Genomic DNA, 22,075 nt, shown 5'->3' with positions numbered 1-22,075 from the left:
CAAGACGTGTCCTCAAGTCTTCACAAACTGTAAATGAGAAGCCTTCATGCTACAAGAGAATGAGTTCTGACAGTCATAGATTCATAGAGCTGTTGGTCACAGATTCAAGGACACTGTGGCCTAGTTGGTAGACATGGTCCCTTGCCTTGGAACCCTGGGGCACTGGCAACAGATTCCCCACTCATGACCCGGTCTGTTTGTCCCTTCTCTCAGGGAGGTTTAATTCCACAGGAACCTTGTCTGCCCCACCTCTCTGAAATACTCTTGACTGTTGTCATGATCAAATACGGAGAGGAGTAGCTAGCACAAACTATCCATCACTAAGTTTTACCCATTAGCTGAGCTCTCAAGGGAGTTAATGTTGAGAAAGATGAGACCAGGCCACCACTCTCAGTGGAAACCTAGGTTGGTGGAGCTGCAACATAAAAGGCCACTCCCCAAACAGAAAAAGATAATTGAGTAAATCTTCTCCTGGTCTAGCAGCAGGAGAGAGGCTGGGATGAAGGGGCAGGGCTGGTCCAGTCTGCTTCCTGTGAAGGCCAGTTGAGAAAGAGATGAAGTGAGAAGGCCTGGCAGCTTTGCAAGCAAGGAAAACTGCCTTGGCCAAGGACTTGGTCAAGTTGGGGGCTGTGGCTGGAGGAGGCACAGGAGCCTTTTTGAACATTATTAGGGTCTAAGACAGAAGGCATCCTGGTAAGAGAAGGGCAGGGACAACCCAGAGAAAGCTGAAGAGACTGAGCAGAGAAAGAGCAGAGTAAGTGGCTGAGTGACCAGAGAAGCCCAGTTATTGAACTGAGTTGATTTTTCTAGGAGGAGGGGGGGAGAGGAGGAGGAAGAAGAGGAGGGGGGAGGGGGAGGAAGCAGCTGCTGGTCTGCATCCATCCTGAGTGTGTGAAGAACTCTCAGGAGGAATGAGCCACCTGGGAGAGGCCGTCATACTCAGCTACAGTGGGCACCCCAGAGGGCAGCAGCTGTGCTACATGCCAGGAAGACACGCCCTGGTCCCAAGAGGCACCAGAGGATTCTAGAAGCTGGTCCAGGCCCCTGCCGAGCTTGTGTTTCCGGTGCTTCCTGTAATTATTAGTATCGCTGTTAGTAATGAGGCTTGCTGTCAATATTAATGGCTGCTTGAGGGCTGCAGGCCTCACAGACTGGGCCTGGTCCTTCCACTTTGCTATTGGCTATTCGCAGAAGTCCTTGTCCCTTCTCTCCAGATAGTGAACTATCTCTAAGTTCAATCTCAAAACAGCCCCCTCGATGCAGCCTTCCCATCACCTGAGCCTCCATCCCGATCCCTGTATGGTTAGATCCAGGCTCCCTGGCCTGCCCTTTTACGGAAGATGAGATTACGCGTTAGATATGAAGGAGTCAACTGCTTGCCGAGTCCCTACTGCATAGCAGTGTGTGAAATATTCACATTACATCAGATAACCTTCTTCCTGTCCGTGCTCCTGTTCCTGTCACGAAGAAATAACTGGACAATTTGGGAACCTACTTCATAGCTATGGATCAAGTTCTGTCTGGCTCTAACCGTGGAAGCTCCTTTTTGCATATGTCAGCATGGAAAACTCACAAACCTTTATTACAACTGTTCTGTCTCTCAGCTTTTTCTCCTACTTCCCCCCTTCCAAGCCCACACAGGACCCACCACCAGCATACTCAGCCTTTATGAAAATAAATTCAGCAATTTATGAAATTATTATTTCAGATGGGGAACCAGAGAGAGAGAGAGAGAGAGAGAGAGAGAGAGAGAGAGAGAGAGAAGGATTTCCCAGGCTCCTACCAAATCAGGGGACCAAGCCAGGAAGAAGGCCCCAGGAAGCTTAGGAAACAGAAGTCATCACCAGTCGTTTGTCTGCCTCCAGACAAGCCAAACCTAATCTCATAGTAGTTAGGTAGTTTATACCTCTGAAACTCCCCAAACTCCATTTTCTCCAGTAAGTGGGGAGAAATACACACACACACAGAGAGAGAGAGAGAGAGAGAGAGAGAGAGAGAGAGAGAGAGAGAGAGAGAGAGAGAAGGATTTCCCAGGCTCCTACCAAATCAGGGGACCAAGCCAGGAAGAAGGCCCCAGGAAGCTTAGGAAACAGAAGTCATCACCAGTCGTTTGTCTGCCTCCAGACAAGCCAAACCTAATCTCATAGTAGTTAGGTAGTTTATACCTCTGAAACTCCCCAAACTCCATTTTCTCCAGTAAGTGGGGAGAAATACACACACACACACACACACACACACACACACACACACACACACACACACACAGAGAGAGAGAGAGAGAGAGAGACAGAGAGAGACAGAGACAGAGAGAGACAGAGAGACAAAGACAGAGACAGACAGAGACACAGAGACACAGAGAGAGACAGAGAGACAGAGACAGAGACAGAGAGACAGAGACTGGGGAGGGGGTGGGCGTCTGGACCTTGACTTGAGCAATAAAAATGCAATGGTCAGCCCACATGGTCATGGTTATTCTTGGGGGAATTCACAGGTGACTCATGGGATTCCACCCACCCAAGGGCTATGAGAATTGACTCTGTGCCCTTCTAAGAGCTGGGGAGGCGGGGATATCAGAGGGGGTGGGTAATGAAAACTCAGAAGCATCTGCATAGATGCCTCACCATCACATCCACTGGAAGGCAAAATTCATGAAAATCTTGTGGATGGCAAATTGAGTTTCTAATGGCTATCACGGGAGTGGTGTGTGTTACCCAGGAGATGTTGGTTATCCACATAACTCATCAGTAACCTGCAGAACTAGAATTCAGGCCTGGCAGGGTTGGGAACTGGTGCAAAAGCCAGAACCAGGAATAGAACTAGAAATAGGTGTCTTTGTGCTATTTGTGTCTCTGGACAGTCAGACGGCAGAAAATCAGAACTGCCTTAAGATTTCCTCTCAGAGGGGTGTCTGTGCCTAGCTGATCATTTGCCTGGTGCCGCTGTTTGGACTGGGGACCACCAAGGCCCTGAGTGTTACCAGCTTGGTTTTAGTTTCTGCTCTTTGAGGATGTGGAACTTTTAGAAGATAAGGCCTTTGGAAGGAAGTTAAGACACCGGGGCCTGCCCAGTTTCTCCTCTTGTTTTTCCTCTTTGCTTTCCAAGTCTAAGGAATGAGCATCTTCCCCCACTATGCTTTTCACAAGCATGTGCTGTCTCACCAAAGGCCTAAAGGTAAGGAAGCCAGGACCTAAAACCTTCAAAACTGTGAGTCAAAATATTCAGCTTTTCCTCTTTCAAAACTCACTATCTCAGGAACTCAGTCATCATGAATCAAAGCTGACTAACATAAATTCTGCAAGCCAGCTATCCAACAGGGCCATCCATTGAAAGTAAGTTCTGGAAATGTGCAATTAAATGAGTCGTATCAAAATAGGGGTGCTAGGCGCCCCAACCTTCACCACTTTTGGGTTATTTTGCTATCAGTCTTCTCTTTTAATTTCTTTATTTTTTTCCCTACTGCATCTGAATTGTGGGTACAATGGTATGCCATCTCGAACATTTCTCCCAACCCCAGGCCAATAACATCCTGTCGGCAGCTTGGGTATTAAACTATGGGAATATTTATGGCACAGAAGATAAATACCACAAATCAAAGCTTCTGTGCGTGACCCCAGCCCAGTCCTGTCCACTCCCAAATCCATTGTTCAGTGTAGATCACCTTTTCCCATATCTCTGCCCAAACAGGTTACACACAGAAGAAATGAGGGGAAGAGATCCAGGTGTTCTTGAAGGAAAATCTATTCTTTTTTAAAGTAAGCTTCCTTTCTATACTTCCCAGAAACTTCTCTTGCTTCCCAGGTGACTCGCCCTAACAGGAGTTGCTGCCAGACTCACTGAAACCTCTCTTGCTACTTCTTAATGGGCTTCTCTTGAAGGAGCTTCACAATTTCCACAAACTCAAGCGAAAGCTAAGTCTCAGTCGGCATGGCTCCCCGACTCCCAGAATGAGGAAAAATGTGCTCAGGACAACCTGTAAGTGGCATAGCTGCCTCAGCCCCTCACCACCTTGCAGAAGGCTGGGCTGGCAGTTCCTCGGAGTGTAAACACCTTTTCCTCATATCAGCTTTATCAGTCACCTGCCTTAGGGCAAAAGTGTGCCTGGCACAGGGCCCTGCTGAGGCGCTAACTCTATCTATGAATAAGTCATTTGAAATGCACTCATAAACATGGCCAGGGATTGACAGGTTCTCAACTCCTCCCTACTTAACTCTCTCCCCCTGTATCCTGTACAGCCCAGTGCCCATACCCCAACTCTTAGATAAGGGGTCTTTGATTCCCTTTGCCCCAGCATTCATTCTCTCTCATCTATCTTGCCAAGCACTGTTAAGGCAGAATAGACAACACTTCCAGCCACCCCTTGACGAGCTCCCATGCCATCATAGAGGTTTCCAGGTTATTTTCTGCCAGGCAGGATACTCTGAGCCTTATACACACCTACTTTATGATGCCCTGGGACAGGAGAAGGACGATTAGGGCGAGCAGTTTCTTTTAAGGAGAAGAGAAACAAAAGAAGAGTCTAGGCTCTCCACAAGCAGGTAGCTGGCAAGAAAAGGCAGCCAGAACTCAGTGGCTTTGAAGTACTATGAACTTCTGAAGAGCCCTTAGCCCAGATAGGTGTCCTTTGTGAAATATAACCATGTGGTCCACCAGAGGCCACTGAGTTGAAATAGGATGCTCTGGGCTCCCCACGAGTAGATCTTAGAGCAAGGAATAAAAGTTGCGCATTGTCGATAGAAGAAATACCCTATGAGATCGTTGTAGCCTCTCTTTGTTTTTTCTTTCCCTACCTGGTGTGTTCTTTGGCTGTTCTTCTGTCTCCTAATACTATCTCCTCTGGCTCAGCTCAGCTTCTCCTGGCACAATGGTCTCCTAGTTTCACTCTGCTCGATCTCTTCTCTGCACCAACTGCCTTCTCCTCTCTAGCCCTACTCAGTCTTTCTTCTGTACCAAGTGTCTTCTCTAGCCCTGCTCTCTGACTCTACTCTTCTGCCACCTGGACCTGACTCCCATCCTACTCGTGCTTTGGGAGGCAGTGAGCTGCCACTAAAGGTACTCTGGCCACAAGGGGTTGGGATAGCCCTCATCAGGAATGTTATAGAAGGAATTCAGCTATCAGAGAACAGCCCGGTGTCCTGGAGTCAACTGTTCAAGGCCAAATCTTGAACTATTGCCTTTTTTTTTCTGCCTCTGTTGAGATATAATAATCCCCTGAAACTCGGTTTCTTCTGTGTATCATGGGAATCGCGCACAGCCTCACAGAACTAAGTAGGTAAGCAAAATAAACTATTTGAAAGCACCTGGCACTGAGTGGGTGTCTAATAAACTTAAGCTTCCCATCAAAGAGGGCTGAACTAGGTATCCTCGGGTCTTCCTACTCCAGTGTCTGAATGAGTTTAGATCCCTCCCTGGCTGCTGGAAAGGGAGGCATATACCTGGGAGAGATCAAGGAGTTCGGATTAGGTAGATGGATGGAGAGAAGAGAATGATGAGACGGCCGGAGAGCATGTGCAGGTCACCTCTAACACCTGCCCACTCCCATTTGTTTCCTCTTCTAGAATAAGAGATGAAAGATGGGTTTGGAATTTTAAAGTCTGTTCTAAAGGACTTTCCCCATTCATACTGTGAAGGGGTAGAACTATGTCTCCTTCCAGCCGTGGCTTTCCCTATAGGATGGGAAGGCGAAGATTCCGATAGGAAGTAAGGAAGCAAATATCATCCTGCCAAGCTTTCCCACCCCATGCCCAGCCCTTCTAGGAACACGGGACAGCCATCTCGGTGTCAGTCTTTAAGCTTCTTTATTGTGCTAACACTGTTGCCTCAGAGCTCAGATCTCACACACAGAACAATTCAGCCCTGACATCCACCTACCCAAGGCTGGGGGGCCCTCTGCCTTGGCTGGGAACATCTGGCTCCTACCTCTGCGTTTCTGGGATACCGACAGCGCTCCTCTCCCAAACTATCCCTGGAGCCCAGGGTTGAGGGAAGGCTCCAACTGTCTTCTTATCCCCCCCCAATCTCCTCCCACTCGAGGGGAGGAGGCTCTGCCCCTCTTGGCTTCTCAGAGGGAAACCCCCTTACCACCGCTAGGTGGCCGATGAGAGCCAAGTCTGCTGGCCCGAACCTGTCCCCAGCTGCGGGCGGAGAGCCCCCGAACCGCCTCCCAGCCGGGGCGCAGCCCGGTGCTGCGCGCTCACACTAAGAGGCCGTCCTTGCACGAGCGCTGCTCGACCTGGGCACAGTCGGCGCAGTCGGCCGGCTCCGCGCTCTTGACCTTGATGTAGACCGGGGAGGGACCCGCTTCGCAGGCGGCAGAGGTGGTGCGGGGCACTAGGGCCACGTCCTCGGGGCCGCCGCAGGGCGGAGGCGCGTACTTGCGGCGCAGGGAGCGGCTGACGTTCTGCGTCGGGTACCCCAGGAGGTGGGTGACGCGGCTGCCGCGCCCGCTGGCCTTGCACCCGGGCGCCTCGGCGTCCACTCTGGAAAACAACAGGCGGGCGCGTGAGCTGGCTCCTCCACGGCGCGGCGTTGGCACGGCCTGGGCAGAGCTGGGGGCTCTTGGCAACCTCTCATCTCCCGCGCCCCCCTCCGCCTGCCCGATCACCTCTAGACCTCAACTTAACTCTCCTCTCTCTTCACATTCCTGGGCCAGCGACCCTGCAGCGCCCCCATGCCACCATCCCCATTTTTCACACTCTGTTTGTCCTCGAGTGTCCCAGCTCACGGCGGGCAGTCCCAGTCAGGTTGCCCTCTGTCCCTTTCTAATGTTTGGCTAAAAGGGAGCCTTAGTAATCCGGGAACGATGTCCCTCCTTTCCTTAACGAACCCTCGCCTGAACTCCAGCAAGCTCTCCTCGCCTCCTGTCCCTCGCTCTTCCTTTCCTCTGACCCCAAGGCATTGCAATCATTAGCACGGCTATTCTTGTTCTATTTTTATTTCTAGATTGCTTCTAATGTAAGTTATGAGCACTATTGGTGGTAGCGCTTCTTAAATAGGCATGTCGAGGTTCTTGCCGGCGCAATACAAGGGAAAGGTGAAAACACGTGGTCCCTGCCCTCCACGAGCTTACAGTCTAGGCCAGACAGACCTGGGGGTGGGGGATGCATAGACGACAGAAGGAAGGGGGAAAGCAAGGAGCAGAGGTGAAGACTGGAGCGGGAAGGGGAAAGACAGAAAAAGCCATGCGGCGAGTGGGCAGGTCGACATGCTGAAGTCCCAGCACTCCATGGCGATGGCGAGAATGGGGTTCCCAGCCGGCCGATGGCAGGCAGGGGTGAAGAGGACAGGGCGCCGGTCCCCCGCCGTGCAGCAGCATGCAGCATGCATCAGGTTTTACCTGATCTCACTAGCCAAGTCGCCGCAGGCCCCTCCGCCGACCCCGCCGCCGACCCCGTAGCCGAAGGCACCTCGGGCACCACCGGCCCCGGCGCCTCCGCAGCAGCAGCAGATGAGCCCCCAGATGCCTACTGCCAGGCAGGCTAGCATGAGCAAAGAGCCCAGCACTGCGCCGACGATCATGCCTACACGCTGGGAGTCTGTGGAAAGAAGTGGAAGGAGTCAGGCTTCTGACAGCCTGGCACATGCCAGGGCAGATGTCTGTGGGAAAGAACCCAGGCCCCTGGGATGCCCGGTAAGGAAGCTGTGGGGAGGAGAGAAGGTGAGGGTTAGGTGAATCTGCAGGAGGCTTCCCGCTGCTCTAAACAAAGACCTTGCCTGACCGCGGTGGAAGGGCAACCAGCTGAGACTCCGAAATAGAGCTTAGGTACCTGCAATCCAAGCCCGAGCCCGCCCTCTTCCTTCCCCAAGCCAGGGGATTCTTAGGGCTGCTGTACCTACCTGAGACTTTCACCTCTACCACGCAGACGCTGTAGCCCACATGGTTGGCCACTGTGCACTGATACAGCCCATCGTCGTCCGCGTTGACGCCCTTCAACACCAGGTCTCCGTTGCTCAGGCCTGGAATGGGAAGAGCATCAGAGGGATACTGAGACAGAGAAAATAAAAACGACCTCTGAGAAGTCCTACCCTGCCCAGTCCCTATGGGATGAAGCATGAAATGCCACCGTAAAAACATGGATGGTGTACACAAGCACCCACAAGTCCGCTCCACTCAAGCTGGCCCATACTCCCCTTGCTGAGACAGAAGAAGAAAAATAAGAAGACAGCGTCCACCATTAATTCCTTGTGACCTTAAGGAAATACATTGACTCAGCACTAGTTTGTAAAGTGAAGACAAGGTTAGACCAGAGGAGCTGTAGGGTACCCTCTGGCTTCGTTATTCTTTGATTGTGGTGATTATTCCGATTCTCTAAGTGCTAGGAGCCTCAGACACTTTATCCTATTGAGTCCTCACAGGCCAGTGATGGCAGCTACCAGTAAGTGTTCCCTTTCCCATCTGCCACGGAGGTGTTAAGCCACTTGCCTGAGATTTACTACCAATCAGCATCCTAGCCAAATTACCCATGCTGCTTTTGACTGACATTCCACTGGCACCTTCCCTCAATAGCAGCTGCCTGGACGTGCCCAAATGAACAAGCAGCCTCTCACAGGTCTGCTGGGTCTGACTTGGTACCACTGGAAGTCCCCAGCAGCCTCCAGTTCCCAATCCCCTGATTTCTTTCACCCTCCTTCGGCCAGGCCCCCTCACCTTGGTTGATGGAGCTGTGGAACGACTCTTGGTAAGAAAGCTCAGAGTGGAAGCTGTGCTGTGAGTGGTAGGACCCAGCTCGGTAGGGGTGGCTGTGCCCACTGATCTTGGCCCACTTGTAGGAGAGGGGCTGAGAGCCTCCGTTGGCAAAGCACTTCAGCACCACATCGTTGCCCTTTGACATGTGGCCTTCAGTCCAACACATGGGTACGGCAGGACGTGCTGTAACAAGGCAGGCAATTGTAAGCCCAGACTCGGCCAAAAGCCCGAGCTAGGCTCACGGTGGCCAATCTGCCCTTGGCTCTGGAGCCTGGAAAAAAAGGGAGCCTGGAAGAATCTCGTCATACCTTGGACAGTGACCACGACCTTCCTGGTGGCCATGGTGGTCTTCTTCACCCGACACTCATAGGTTGCTGTGTCAGACACCTGCAGGTTCATGAGGTTGATGGAGGCATCGTACTGGCTGGGGTCTGAGGCTGCGAAGCGGACCCTCTGCTGCAGATGAGGGAGGTTGCCGTGACTGATCCGCTTGTCTTGATAAGTAAGAAACTGTGAAGTAGAGAGGAAAACAGAGCTGTTGAGACAAGCCGGGCAAAGGAAGGTTGCGTGAGATGCGTGGGCAATTCACTGACCTTCTCTAAGGCTCAGCTTTCTCAACTGAATCTGAGTGTATGGTGCTGTCAGCCACGCTGGCCTCTTACCGAGTGAGTGAGAGCAGATGGGGTTAGATATTCTGGGGAAATGTAAGGTCAGACTGGGACCTTCTAAAGCCAGAGCCTACAGTCAATCCCCCCCCACACACACACACACATCTTGATATGGGCTACAAGGAGGTAGAGAAACTGGCTGGCTTGACTCCCAGTTGGATGGTTCTCATCCCTGTTGCCTCACTCCCTGGGAGATCTTGAAGGAAGTTCAAGGCCCTGGTTTCCTCCTTTACCTTCCTTCTCCCTCGGGATGTTGGCTCCCCATCAAGTTGACATCACAGAGTACAGAGAACCCTGTGCCAAGCACTTACCACATTCTCCCTATGCGAGGGTTCTGAGTTAACTTGCATCCACTCAATATCCAGACCATTGGGACCATAATCTTCAGGATCCAGGATGTAGGGACAGCCTAGCCTCACATTGTCACCTTCTGCCAGGAACAGGACCTCCTGGCCATCCCCATTGATCCTTACAGCAGACAACAATGCTGGTGAAGGGTAGAGAGGGTGGTAAAGAGAGAATAGAAGCAAAGACGCTTAGCTGTCAGTCTCCATCACTCTGTCACCTGTCAACAGGAGCTCAGAGGGCTTCCATAGGATGAGGGGCTGCGTGTGTGTGTGTGTCTGTGTCTGTGTCTGTGTGTGTGTCTGTGTCTGTGTCTGTGTCTGTGTGTCTGAGTGTGTCTGTGTGTGTCTGTGTGTGTCTGTCTGTGTCTGTGTGTCTGTCTGTGTGTGTGTTTGTGTGTCTGTGTGTGTGTCTGTATGTCTGTGTGTGTGTCTGTGTGTGTCTATGTGTCTGTCTGTGTGTGTGTCTGTATGTCTGTGTGTGTCTGTGTGTCTGTGTGTGTCTGTGTGTCTGTCTCTGTGTGTGTGAGTGTCTGTGAGTGTCTGTGTGGTGTGTCTGTATGTGTCTGTGTGGTGTGTCTGTATGTGTCTGTGTGTGTGTGTGTGTGTGTGTGTGTGTGTGTGTGTGTGCTGGCATGAGCAATACTTATGTTGTTTGTTTATTCACATGGCAGTGTCTGGGCATCCTTGTGAACTTGTGTATATGTTCCAGACTTGTGTAGATGAGCGTTTGAGTATTGTTTACATACACAGAGCTCTTGTGTTCTTCTTGTGTGTATACATAATTGTGCATTTGCATGTATGAATACACACACACACACTCAAATGTGCATATGTCTATTTGTAGCTGCCAAGATGTCCATTCACATGGCCATGTAGGATATCTGCCTTCATATTTGCATGATTCTGTGTGTGTGTGTGTGTGTGTGTGTGTGTGTGTGTGTGTGTGAACACCCAGAGTCCTTAGATGTTTTATTGGAAGAAACAGGCTATTTAAAAGCCACCTGCATGGGCTGGGTTTAGGCCCTATCTGGGTCAAGTGAAGTTCCCTGGCCAGAAGCAGGAGAGTGGATATAGTGACTCCAGGTCTCTTTCCATTCTGAAAAAGCATGAGTATATCTGTGTATGCTGGTGTGGTGGTGATGGTGGTGGTGGTGGTGGTGGTGGTGGTGGTGGTGGTGGTGGTGGTGGTGGTATGTGTGTATGTGTTGTGTATGATAATGCATGCTGACTGGGTGTTCTAAGGGCAAGTATGTGTCTTTGCTTGACATGGGGCAGCTGTAGCCTAGAGCCTGGCCTTGTTCCTGCGTATGTCTTTGTCTATGGCAGCTTTTTTCCTAGAATGAGCCTTGTAAAGGTAAATACACTGCTGTAGACTGTGCGTCCTCCTTGTGTGATTGTGTGGTTCCAGTGTAGCTGCTCCCACTTGCTTGCTCCCACTGGGGCCCCTCCTGCCACTGAGTCAGAGCAGGAGCCCAAGGTTTAGAGCCAGGATCAGGAAGCTTAGGGACTGAGCTCCTCTCCCTCCCTACCCTGAAGCCCCAGGCAAGCTCTGGCCCCAACCGGTTAGACCTAGAGAAGAATAAGGGGGGGAGTGAACCCAGGGCTCCACCCTAGATACTCCGCTCCCTAGCTCCTCAGTCTCCGAAGCACTCCTTCTACAAAACCCTCACCAAGCTCGTCTATGGATGGTCTTTTTGAGTAAACATGCTCTTTGGGAATCCCAAGCCCAAATCTTAGGGAGTCTCCCCCCCCCCCTCTCTCTCTCACACACACACACACACACACCTATATACTGCTGTCCCAGGCAAAACAAATAGACAGAAGCATGTTCCTTCAAGCCCTCAGAATGTGAATATATGCCCATGCAGTCTCCTCCTTACACACGAAAACTATTGGATCTATACACAGACACACACAGGCAAACAGAGTACACATTAGTCTAGGACACACCCACTGCACGCTCTTGTGGCTTCCTGCGCGTCCATTCAAGACCAGACATATCTGCAGAAGCCCCGAGTTCCAGGTGCAGCCTGGCTCTGGAGAAGCTAGCAAGGACCTTACATGTCCCCCAACATCTTAAGCGGCACTGGACCTGCTCCTCTAAACCATGGCTAGACCCCATCCACTCCACGACCTGAAAAGACCTCAACTTGACCTTGAACAGGCAGCCTAGCTTCTGGGACTCTAACGGGACCTGGAGAGGCCTCTTCCAGCCTTGGGCCAAGAGAATACCAGCTCATTCCTAAGATAAGGATCCTGATGCCATCTGTCAGATCCTGGGGCGTTGAGAGGCAAGCCAGGGATGAGCCAGAATTCTGCTGAGAGCAGAGTCTCCACCCTGGGGATGAACCACTGGGAACAGCGGACAACTGGGAGGATTCTCTTTCCCTGAACCACAGAGGTCAGCCAGGCAGAGGGTAAGTATTCAGAGAAAGGGGTCGGGGGGGGGGAGGGATGATCTGGAATAGAAAGCCTCTACACTGCACTAGGCCGTATTGCCTCAACTGTCTCAGGCCAAAGAGCCTCACCCTAGCTCCTCGGTGTCCTTAGATGTTTCCTCAGCTCCTCCCAAGGGTTCCAGCCGTTTTGTACCTCCTCCCACCCCTTTGGCATATCACTCTGGTTTATCTTGCTGTGGCACCTAGGAAGGATTTCCAGGGAATTTAAGAGGAAAGGGACACTTGTGTAGAAGGACGAATCGGGGTGAAAGCGAGCGTAGGAAAGAGTGCTGGGTAAGAGGACTCGAGGAGAGAGGGGCAAAGGGAAGTCGAGAGGCTGTTCAAGGAACTGGTGATTGTCCCTTATAAAGTCTCCAGGGCTGACTACTGTCTGTGGGGAGAGATAGCTCTGTAAGTGTCTGTGCTCCGCTAAGAAACCCTATTTCTGAGTTCTCGAGCTAATTTCAAACTGAAAGGAGAAAAGAGAAGAAAAGGGCAGCTCAGAGAAAGTTTTGGCGCATGACTTCACGAAGCAAGCGTCTAGCCCACATACCCACACACATATAGAACACAGGGAGATGCCCCAGCTCTCCTGGCACAGCCACGGATCCTTAAGTGGGCACTGCCTGAGGGGCTTTTACCAGACAAAGAGAGCAGCATACAACTTGTCAGAAATACAGCCACCACACTTATGTGTACACACACACACACACACACAGAGGTATGCATATTAACAACCCCCTTCCCTCCCTCCTCCTTTAGACCCATCATCCTACATCTAGACTGCCCCCCAGGGGGGTCTCCAGGCTATTTTCTGCAGTACTCAATAGAATCTATCTCCCTTGTCGGGACTTGTTCAATCCCGGGCAGGCGGCCATAGTACCCAAAGCTGAGCCCTGCCTTCTACGAGTGCCCCAGAGAGGTGAAAGGGCTCTAGGAGCCCCATCCATCCTGTCCACATCCTCTCAGCCTCATCCCAGAAGAGGCATCACCTTGGGGCTCTTGTAGACCCGAGGTGTCAGGCCTGGGTTCTTACTAGCTGTGATGGAAGCAACAAAGCATGTGGAGCCCTTTCAAAGCAGACAGCTTTCCTGCCCAATGCCCCAGCTGGGGAGGGCTGGCCCTTCCACTGGGAAGAGCACACAGACTGTCTAAAGGAAACAGATCATTGTCAGGCTCCTCCTCAGCCCCCACCCAGAGCTGCTGCTCACCTGACTCCTACCCCACCTGCAATTCCCACAACTAACCCCAGATCTCCAAGCAAGCCCTGTCTCCAGCTCCCAGCGTGGGAACAGCACTAAAGTCACGTTGCACACAATCTATGAGCTACACGGGCTGTCAATTACCACGAAGATCTATTCCAAAGCCTCTGTACACAGGCACTACCCCAAGCCTTCAGGTACGGGCTCTCCTGGGAAGAAGCCCCCTTGGCAGTGTCTAAATCAGTATCAGCAAAGTAGATGGTCCCACCCGGTGCCTCTTAGATCAGCTGTGAGGCTCCGCTGTGAGGCTCCTCTGTGAGGACCCGAGCATCCCTGACCGTCGGCACAATGCTGGGTATCTCTACCCCTGCCCAGCCCCATACCTGGGCTCAGGCACACGAGCAGTAGATGGAACGCTCCTCGAACTCCCATGTCTCTAGGCTTGGTCTTTTCTGGGCCTGAGCTGGGCTCCAGTGGGCCGGTGGTGGTGGTGGTGGTAGTGGGTGGAAGGGGCAGGTGGAGGGAGGGGGAGCGGAGGGCCCAGACACTGCCCGGGGTGGCAGGAAGGTGCAATGAGTGTGGAGCTGAGGAGCAGCCGGAGTTATTTCTATAGGAGGGAGGGGGCCTGGTCCCCGCCTTGGGGAGGAGCCCAAGTAGCCCTAATTAGCAGGGTGACAGGATGGCCTACCCAGGCATTACCCAGCCCTCACCCAAGCTCTTCCCTGTCCCAAGAGTGGTGCTGGGTGACCAGCGGGACTTGTAATTAGGCACCTGTTAAACCTCCACTTCCTCGTGGCCAAGTCCTCGGGGTGACAACAGTCGCCCCACTTTCCAGCGTCCACGGAGTTCCTCTCACCACTCATTCGATGCCTCCTTCCCTGGGGGAAGTGGGAAAGAGGAAGGAGAAGCCAGATTTAGGGAGGAAGGATGGTCAGCATTCGTAGAGTTAACATTGACCAAAGATGGCCCTGAGTCTCACACACCCTCCCACTGCAGACCCAGATTTCTGGGTCCCAATCTCTTCAAGCATCCCTTACTCTCCAGGTCAGGTCTGAAAGAAAGTGTATCAGAAAAGGGATCCCTCTGCCACGCTGGGACTTAGAAGGAAAGCCCAGATAACAGGAGATACAGGAATGTAGCTTTTCTCTGTCCCTGTAAAGGGAGTGAAGCAAGCACCCAGGCTGAAAGAGGGAAAGAAGGGGTGTGTATAAGCATAGGGTCTTCCCACGCTACTGTTTCTCCATCCTTGCTGACACAAAGGTCATCCCCGAGTTCAAGGATCCCAGAGAGCAGGAAGTGCTGTGATGGGTTTAGATCCTTACTTCCCACACACATCTTTATCAGTTCACTGAGGCCTGAAGAAGAGGAGTGGGGGCATGGGGAGGGAGGGAGGGACTGTGCAACCTGAGGGAATGTTTGAGGTAGGCAAGACAGGAGGTCAGGTGAGTGTGTACACCTCTCACAGGGATGAGGGTAAGACTGAGCCCCTCGGTATGCTTTCTTCTGGGTTTCTTGGTATTTCAGCCAAGTCTAGAAGGTTTAATGTAGGCCCCATGTTAGTAGGAGTCAGAATCCCCTAAGAACGAAGACCCTCAAAGCCTGGACTGGGCAGCCAGCCGTCACAGTGACTAAGCCAGCACAGTTCTAGACAGGGCGGGAGGGTCTTAGCCAGCAGAAGGGGGGAAGGCCCGCTACTGTTGCTTGGTCCACAGGTTCAGGACAGTTCCTTAACCTGCTCTGGATTCCTGGACTATCCAATAGGGTGTAAGTTCTGAGGAGCCTCATGCAACAGCTTGGGCCCTTGAGGGAGCCTTTTCCACTACTGACCTGGGGCTCAGGAAGGGCAGAGGGGGAAGAGTCTTCAGGAGAGTTATGGGGCTCAGGAATGCTGCCAAGAGCCACCCCCTTGGAAGAACAAGACCGGACAATAAGGAAGCACACGGAGTCCACGCAGCTCTGTGTTCCAAACCCCTTTACCCAAACCACCAACAATAACAGGTTGCCCCGGGGCCCACCCGATGTACACAGTGGACATCCTTATTTCCTTATCTATTTTGAGATTTATGGGGTTGTCCTGAGCCTTCGGGAAAACAGGGGTCATTATCCCCATTCTACAGGTAGGGAAACAGAAGCCTGGAGACACAAAGATCCAGTTCAGTTGCAGCTACTGGCCAGCTAGGGATAGCCAGGCACCCTGGCACTCAGTCCTGAGAGGCCCAAAAGAGAGCCTGGTAGCCATACGGACTACTACTACTACTACACATCAAAGGAAAGCATCAAAGGCCAGGAGGGGGAAACAGACAGGACCAGAAAGAGGGAAACCGAGCAGAAAGGGCTGAACCTGTGGTTCCACTAAACTGACATGGAGGGATCCATTAGAGCTCTGGAATTGAGCTAATGTGCAGTGCCGGCCACCTCTGAGGTTAAATTTGAGGTTAGTTGAAATTATGAATGAGGTTGAGGTCGGATATGAGGTTGGAATTAAAGTTAAGGTCAGTCTTAAGGTTAGAATTGCAGCTAGGAGTGCAGCTAGGAGTTAAGGCAGGACTTGTGGCTATAATAAGAAACCCATTTCAGTGTCACCCGAAGATCTGCGTATGCATACAGGTTGAGGTAACTCAAAAGGCCGGGTTGAAGTTGATTTAAAGTTTGTTACAAATGAGTTTGGGATTTAAGTCCGGAGAGTGTGGTTGGGGGGTAAAACATGAGTGAAAATGTACAATCAAGCGTCTTCAAGGTAATCCAAAGTGAGCTTTTATGATATAGAAAGGTGGCAGCCCCCAGCTGCTAAACCCAGGTTTAACCCAGCTCTGGACGCACAGTAGTGGTGTGTAGTGATGTGCCCAGTGTCTGAGGGAGGGATTCAAAAGTGCAGGAGCCCATATGAGAGGAGATGAAGCAACTTAACCCCATGACAGATGTAGCTTCTGAAGTCCTGCTCTGCCACCTGCTCACAGCCTGAGGAAGCTCCCAGATGCAGGAAGCTATGAGTAACCAGTGGATTCTGTCGCCAGCCTGAACCAAACGATGAGGCCCATAAGAGGGATTTGTTGGGGAAGGGATCCCACTGTGGAGCCTCAGAGAGGCTGAGGTTGAGGGGCTAGGGAAGAATAGGGGCCTATTGGTTAGAAAACACTCTTGAGGGGATCACAGAGGTTTTCTCAAAGCTGGAAAAGGCAGATGGCATCATCTTTGGTCCCCCATGACCTACTGAAGGCTAATTGTCACCTGCTTGCAATTTGGAGCCTATAAAAGAAGCTGTCAGCCTCCCTGCCCTACGCCATGGGGAGTGGGAGGGTACCACCCATAGATCCAGCCTAGTGTCTCCACCTTCTGAGACTGGCCTGCAGCTGGGTGGCTCTCCAGGCCTCTGCCTCAGCAAAGGAAAAGGGTCCCATTCCTGAGAGGCGTTCTGCTCTAAATCTTCCCTTGCCTTTCCTTCACCATCTGTCTCTGCCCTAAATGTCCCATTTCTACCCCTCCCCCCCCACTCCCACTTCCCTTTCAGATCCTATAAAGGTCCAAGCTGACATCAGAAAATCTTGGACTTCCGTGCCAGGAGAGGATAATAGCTTTTGTTCTAGGACAGAAATTAAAAGTTGAAGACAAAGACCTAGAAGAGAGTGAACAAAGACTGTGAGAGGTGGAGGAGGAACACCAAGGACCCAACCCCAGATCCCTGTAGAGGATAAGCAGCCTAATCACACTCTGCCCACCACCTTCTCAGCAAGCCACACAAACCCCTAGCTCTTCTCTCCCTACCTGACTTGACCTGGTCCCTCTCCAGGCTCCCTACAGGTTCAAGATTGAACTACAGGACTACAACCTGACCCCCTTCTAGACAGACCTCCTTCATGGCCAGCCCTTCAACCCCTCTTCTATGTCCCCCATGTAGACCTAGAGCTCACCCCAGAACACTCAGGGACAAGTTAACCAACTGAAAAGGTATCAGAGGGGTTCCAGAGCGGGAGTGAGGAACTACCACAGGGAGACAGATGGTATGATGTAGGTCTCAAAGCAAAATGGTCACAGAGAAGCCAGCTTCTGGAAGGCAAGGAGCTACTGCAGCTGTTGACTTCCTAGCAGATTTCAGTGAAGGTAATAAGATGTGGGACAACCAAGTGAGGCCAAGAGCAGGGGTTCAGAGGTGGCGCTGGTGGCATGAGGGCATCACTCTAAGTTCTGACAGGAAGGATCGGAGTCAGGTTCAAGAAGAGCAGATCTGTCAGTGAGCGTTTAAATCTGAAGATGAGCAGTGCAGCTGCAGGCTGACATTCAAATCAGAGCCACAAACAGTAGCTTCAAACACAGGAGACCCTAGTATTCTCGTGGCCCATTGTCCAGCTTCCACCAGCTCACCTCAGAAAGAGGGGGACTGTAAGAGGGAGCCTGGGTGTACCAGATCTGTCCCATCAAGCAGTATCCCCAGGACTAGCCTGCCTCACACAATCTTGATTTCTGAAAGAGCGACCTGACCCACCACTTTCAGTGAGGCTCAAGGGCATGCCATCAACTGACATGCCAGGAGGGCAAGCAAAGGTGAGAGGGAATCCCTTGTAAAGAATGTGTGGAATCCTAATGACAGAGCTGAGGGAGAACCAAGAAACTTTGATGCTAGTGGTTGTCTTCACATCACAAAGCCCAGCTGCATCTCTATCCCACGGACCTTCATCTGGACTTCATGCTGGAGTGTGGGGAAAGAGCAAAGAGTCTCCCCTCCTCTCCTACAGCATCCCCACGGAGAGGAACACAGCTAAGGGAAGGGACACCTAGCCCATGGTATGATGAGCTGTGCTAATAATATTCACAAGGTCCTGCTTGGTGGAGATGATGTCTAAAGAGAGATTGAAAAGGTTATTGATGATGATGAGCCCAGAGAGAGAGAGAGAGGTGTAGAGGAGCCCAGAGGTGGCCAGAGCTATGTCTCGGTGCTTGGGAAGTAAGCCAGGGTCCTGCCAGACACAATTCGGAAAAATGAAACCAGGAGTGACAGTCGGTGATTATTTTTGGGCAGAGTAGATAAAACCCTTGAGAACTAAACCTCTCGGAACCTTCCACTCAAAACCTACGAGTACTTCACTGGGATGGTAGCCAGGTCCGCAGGATAGATTCTACAACTCAGATTGATTAGCCTGAACCATGTGTCCCGGTCTGTGCAGGCAGATTTTGTGATGAATTAATCTGTATGTGTCCAGTGGGGGCCTTGGCTTTTGGACTTGTAGGAATAAAATTTGCTTTAGCTTCAGTACTTGGACTTTCTGATCTTGTATCTTCAAAGAGATGCTGTGGTCCCCTCAACCCCCAAGGGTCCCAATCCTGTCGTGCTGTAAACGACTGCCCAAAGAGGTAGGGGTGGAAAGAGGCATCAGAAGAAAGGTGGTATCAGGTTCAGGGGTTTTCCCACTAAGCCTGACCAGGCAGGCCCTCACTCTGCCCTCCCTGTTTGTTTCCTGTTGCCTGGATACCTGGATAAAGGACTAGCTGAGAGAAGGTGGGGCTTCTCTCGGCTCAGCCAGGCCTGGCTGGAGAGGGAAGCGTTAACTCTCAGGAGAGCCATTAGCCCTGCCCAAGAGTAAAGAGGAAGCCTCCCCACCTCCTCCAGGTTCCTCCTTCCAACACTTCCCCCGGAAGCCTCTGCAGAGTCCAGTTTCCAGAACCACCGGCACTTTCCCACGTAAGGCTCGTGGTGCAGAGTGGACACAGAGGGCTCCGGTCTGGTAGATTCCGCACCTGTTTAGTGTGGCCCCAGAGCGGGGCTGGGGCTGTGTATTCTATACACAGGAAGACACGGGTGGACTGAACTTTCTGAGCACCGAGGCCTGCTCTGGGATGACAGGGTTCCAATGGCAGGTAGGTAGTGGGCACCCTATCTCTCAGAGAATGCAAGCCGGATTCTGCAACCATTTGCCTAAGGCTTTCAAAGAAAACCGGAACTCTGGCACTTCTCCAAGGTCTCCTCTAGCCATTAGTTCTCATGATTTGGTGCTCTCTCCATTAGCCCAGAGACATTCTCTAGCAGCGATGTCGGAAAACAAAAATATCACTGACTCTGAGAGGTTTCTTCCAGGCCCTTCCTAGCCTACTTCCCTTCCGCACCTCCTCTTTCTGGGAGGCTGAGAAAGTCACTACTTCAGCTGCAACACTGTCCCAGCACCAGAGTCATCAAAGTCATTGAGACAGTGGCCACCCTTCCAAGGAAGGATGTAGGTGTGGATGCAGGAGTTTGAGCTCAAGAGAAAAATCAGAGACGAGGGCAGGAGCTGTGGGCATTAAAGCAGAGAAAGGGATTGAACTAATTTTTTTGACGTCTTTTTTTTTTAATTGGATATTTATTTTATTTACATTTCAAATGTTATCCCCTTTCCCCGTTTCTCGTTCATAAACCCCCTATCCCATCCCATCCCCCTTCTTCTACAATGGTGTTCCCCACCCCACCCCTTCCAACCTCCCTGCCCTAACATTCCCCTACACTGGGGGGTCGATCCTTGACAGGACCAAGGGCTTCTCCTTCCATTGGTGCCCAACAAGGCCATCCCCTGCTACATATGCAGCTGGAGCCATGGGTCTGTCCATGTGTAGTCTTTGGGTAGTGGTTAGTCCCTGGAAGCTCTGGTTGGTTGGCATTGTTGTTCTTATGGGGTTGCAAGCCCCTTCAGCTCCTTCAGTTCTTTCTCTACCCTCCAATGGTGACCCCGTTCCCAGGTCAATGGTTTACTGCCAGCATTCGCCTCTGTATTTGTCATGCTCTGGCGGAGCCTCTCAGGGGGGTTGAACTATTTAAGGATAGATAAATCATGACAAACGAGATATGCCAGGTAACCTTTCACATGATTTCCTGGGATGCATCTCAGTGCATGGAGAGAGATGTGGGTCACCTTTCCATAGGAAGGGACCTGAGGTCTCTAGTGAGTAGCTGCCTTTACAGTGGCGCTTCCGGGCTTCACAAGAATGTAGCAGGAGGGGTGTGGTCGAAAGAACAGAAAGTGAGGAACTCTCTGTCTGTCCCTAAGCCTCCAAGCCTGTCTACCCAGACTTCTCATCTGAAACTTCGGCGTCTTCTTTCTTCTGTCACCTAAACAGCTGCCACCTTTCCTCACCCCCAAAACCCTACAGGGCTTTGAACTCCGAGAGCCCCTTTCATCCGAGCCCATTCAAAGTGCTTTTACTGAGACCAATTAATGCCCAGCTGTGACCCAAGTCACACATAGGGGTGCTGAAGCTTTCAGGAGCACCAAAGAACATCCAAGCACCCCGCTGAGTCAGGGACTACGTGACGAGGCTACCAGAGCCAGCAGCACAGTCATGCCCAGCTGGAGCAGGTGCAGAGGTTCAGAGACCGCCCTGGAAGCCACCGTGGAGTCTGGCAACAGGCAGGTAGGGCACAGAGCCCAGGCAGGGCCTGGGGCACACGTGCCTGAGATGAAGCTGCTTGCCAATCTGACTGGGTGTTCTACCCGAGTACCCAGACACTGGGTTTCCTAGGCTGGACCAATCCAGTCTTGACAATTCCAGAGGCATAAGACGTGCTACAAGATCCTCGGGCACTAATATATACCTTTCTATATAAGACGATATAAGTGTAATCAATTAATCTGAGCCTGGTGTGGCGGTGCATGCTTTTAATCTCAGAACTTGGGAGGCAGAGGCAGGTGGATCTCTGTGAGTTAGAAACCATACGGGTGTACATAGTGAGTTCCAGGATATCCAGGGCTAAAAAAACAAACAAACAAACAAAAAAACCCTGCTCTAAGTTACTAATAGTTTGAGCACTCAAAACAAACAAACAGAACAACTTTACATACATCAACAAAGAGAATGCACAACACCAGGACACCTTCTACTTATTTCCTGGTTCCCACCCCCCACCCCCAACCCCCAACCCCTCCCACTGCCCTCTGCAGCCTTCCAGAAAACCCCAAGGCTGATCTGTGGCTTAGAGAAAAACACAAAGCCACTTGTGCCTCTGAGCATAAGGTCAGCCGAGGCCTCTCTAGGAGAAAGCTCAGCAAAGGGCCAAGAGCTAACCTTTAGAGGCAAGGCTGAGGCTGGTCATTCCTGATTGCTGAGCCTGGGGGTTACCCAAGAGCCCCCAGTACCACACGTGTTTGTACCTCATCTCATTTCACTCCCACCCCATAAGCTGTATTCACCCCACTTCCTACTGACTCAACCACTGTTGCCACAGAAGGACCCACCTACTTGAGCCGGGTGACTGACCTCTGTATGGAGCTAGTCCCACTGCCAGTCACCGTTAAGAGGGCTAGAGAGGGGGTGGAGATACAGCTCGGTAGTAGAGGGCTTCCCTGGCATACGTGAGGCTCCCACTCATTCCCCAGCAATAAAAATATTCACCCCCAACAAAGCACCTTAGAAAGAACAGGTAGAAGGTTTATACGAGGTGACAATATGGAGCTGTCCAAGACCCCAGCAGCTCTCAGAACTGTCCCTCTTCCAGGAACTGGGCTCTCGTAGATGAGCCAGCTGATTCTGGAGGCTATCGAAGCCTGTGAAGAGGCTCTCACACATCCTGAGATAAAGTACCCAACCTCTCCTCCACACCATGGGCCAATTTGAAAAGGTTAGTGGGACTAGAAGGGCAATCTTTGTGTTGAGATTCTCTCCCAAACCATCTCTGTGTATGTGTATGAGTGTGTGTGTGTGTGTGTGTGTGTGTGTGTGTATGAGTAAGTGTGTGTGTGTATGTATGAGTGTGTGTGTATATGTGTATGTGTGTATG

General features: G+C 51.5%; 1 protein-coding gene and 1 long non-coding RNA gene across 4 annotated transcripts in view; one reads left to right on the top strand and one right to left on the bottom strand.

Annotated features, from left to right (window-relative positions):
• Nucleotides 1-5,779: 5,779 nt before the first annotated feature.
• Vsig8 (V-set and immunoglobulin domain containing 8) lies at nt 5,780-13,918 on the bottom strand. Its single transcript, NM_001105972.1, is given in 7 exon segments — nt 5,780-6,476; nt 7,334-7,532; nt 7,834-7,953; nt 8,645-8,866; nt 8,992-9,193; nt 9,663-9,838; nt 13,722-13,918. Coding segments are annotated over 7 exon segments (1,254 nt in total). The 5' UTR covers nt 13,771-13,918; the 3' UTR covers nt 5,780-6,190.
• The window catches only part of LOC120096318 (uncharacterized), a 20,866-nt gene continuing 9,853 nt past the window's right edge, over nt 11,063-22,075 (top strand). The window contains exons 1-2 of one of the 3 annotated variants that reach the window (XR_015636192.1): nt 18,956-19,188; nt 21,794-21,916. This is a non-coding gene — a long non-coding RNA (uncharacterized LOC120096318). Of the gene's footprint in view, nt 12,116-18,955; nt 19,189-21,793; nt 21,917-22,075 lie in introns of those variants that run through there. The other 2 variants (XR_015636191.1, XR_015636190.1) reach the window with 2 other exon arrangements.

The sequence above is a fragment of the Rattus norvegicus genome, chromosome 13 (assembly GCF_021556685.1).
Source record: "Rattus norvegicus strain SHRSP/BbbUtx chromosome 13, alternate assembly SHRSP_T2T, whole genome shotgun sequence".
Lineage (NCBI taxonomy): Eukaryota > Metazoa > Chordata > Mammalia > Rodentia > Muridae > Rattus > Rattus norvegicus.
Note: the sequence above shows the minus strand (reverse complement) of the source record. Positions and strands in the feature narration are given on the sequence as shown.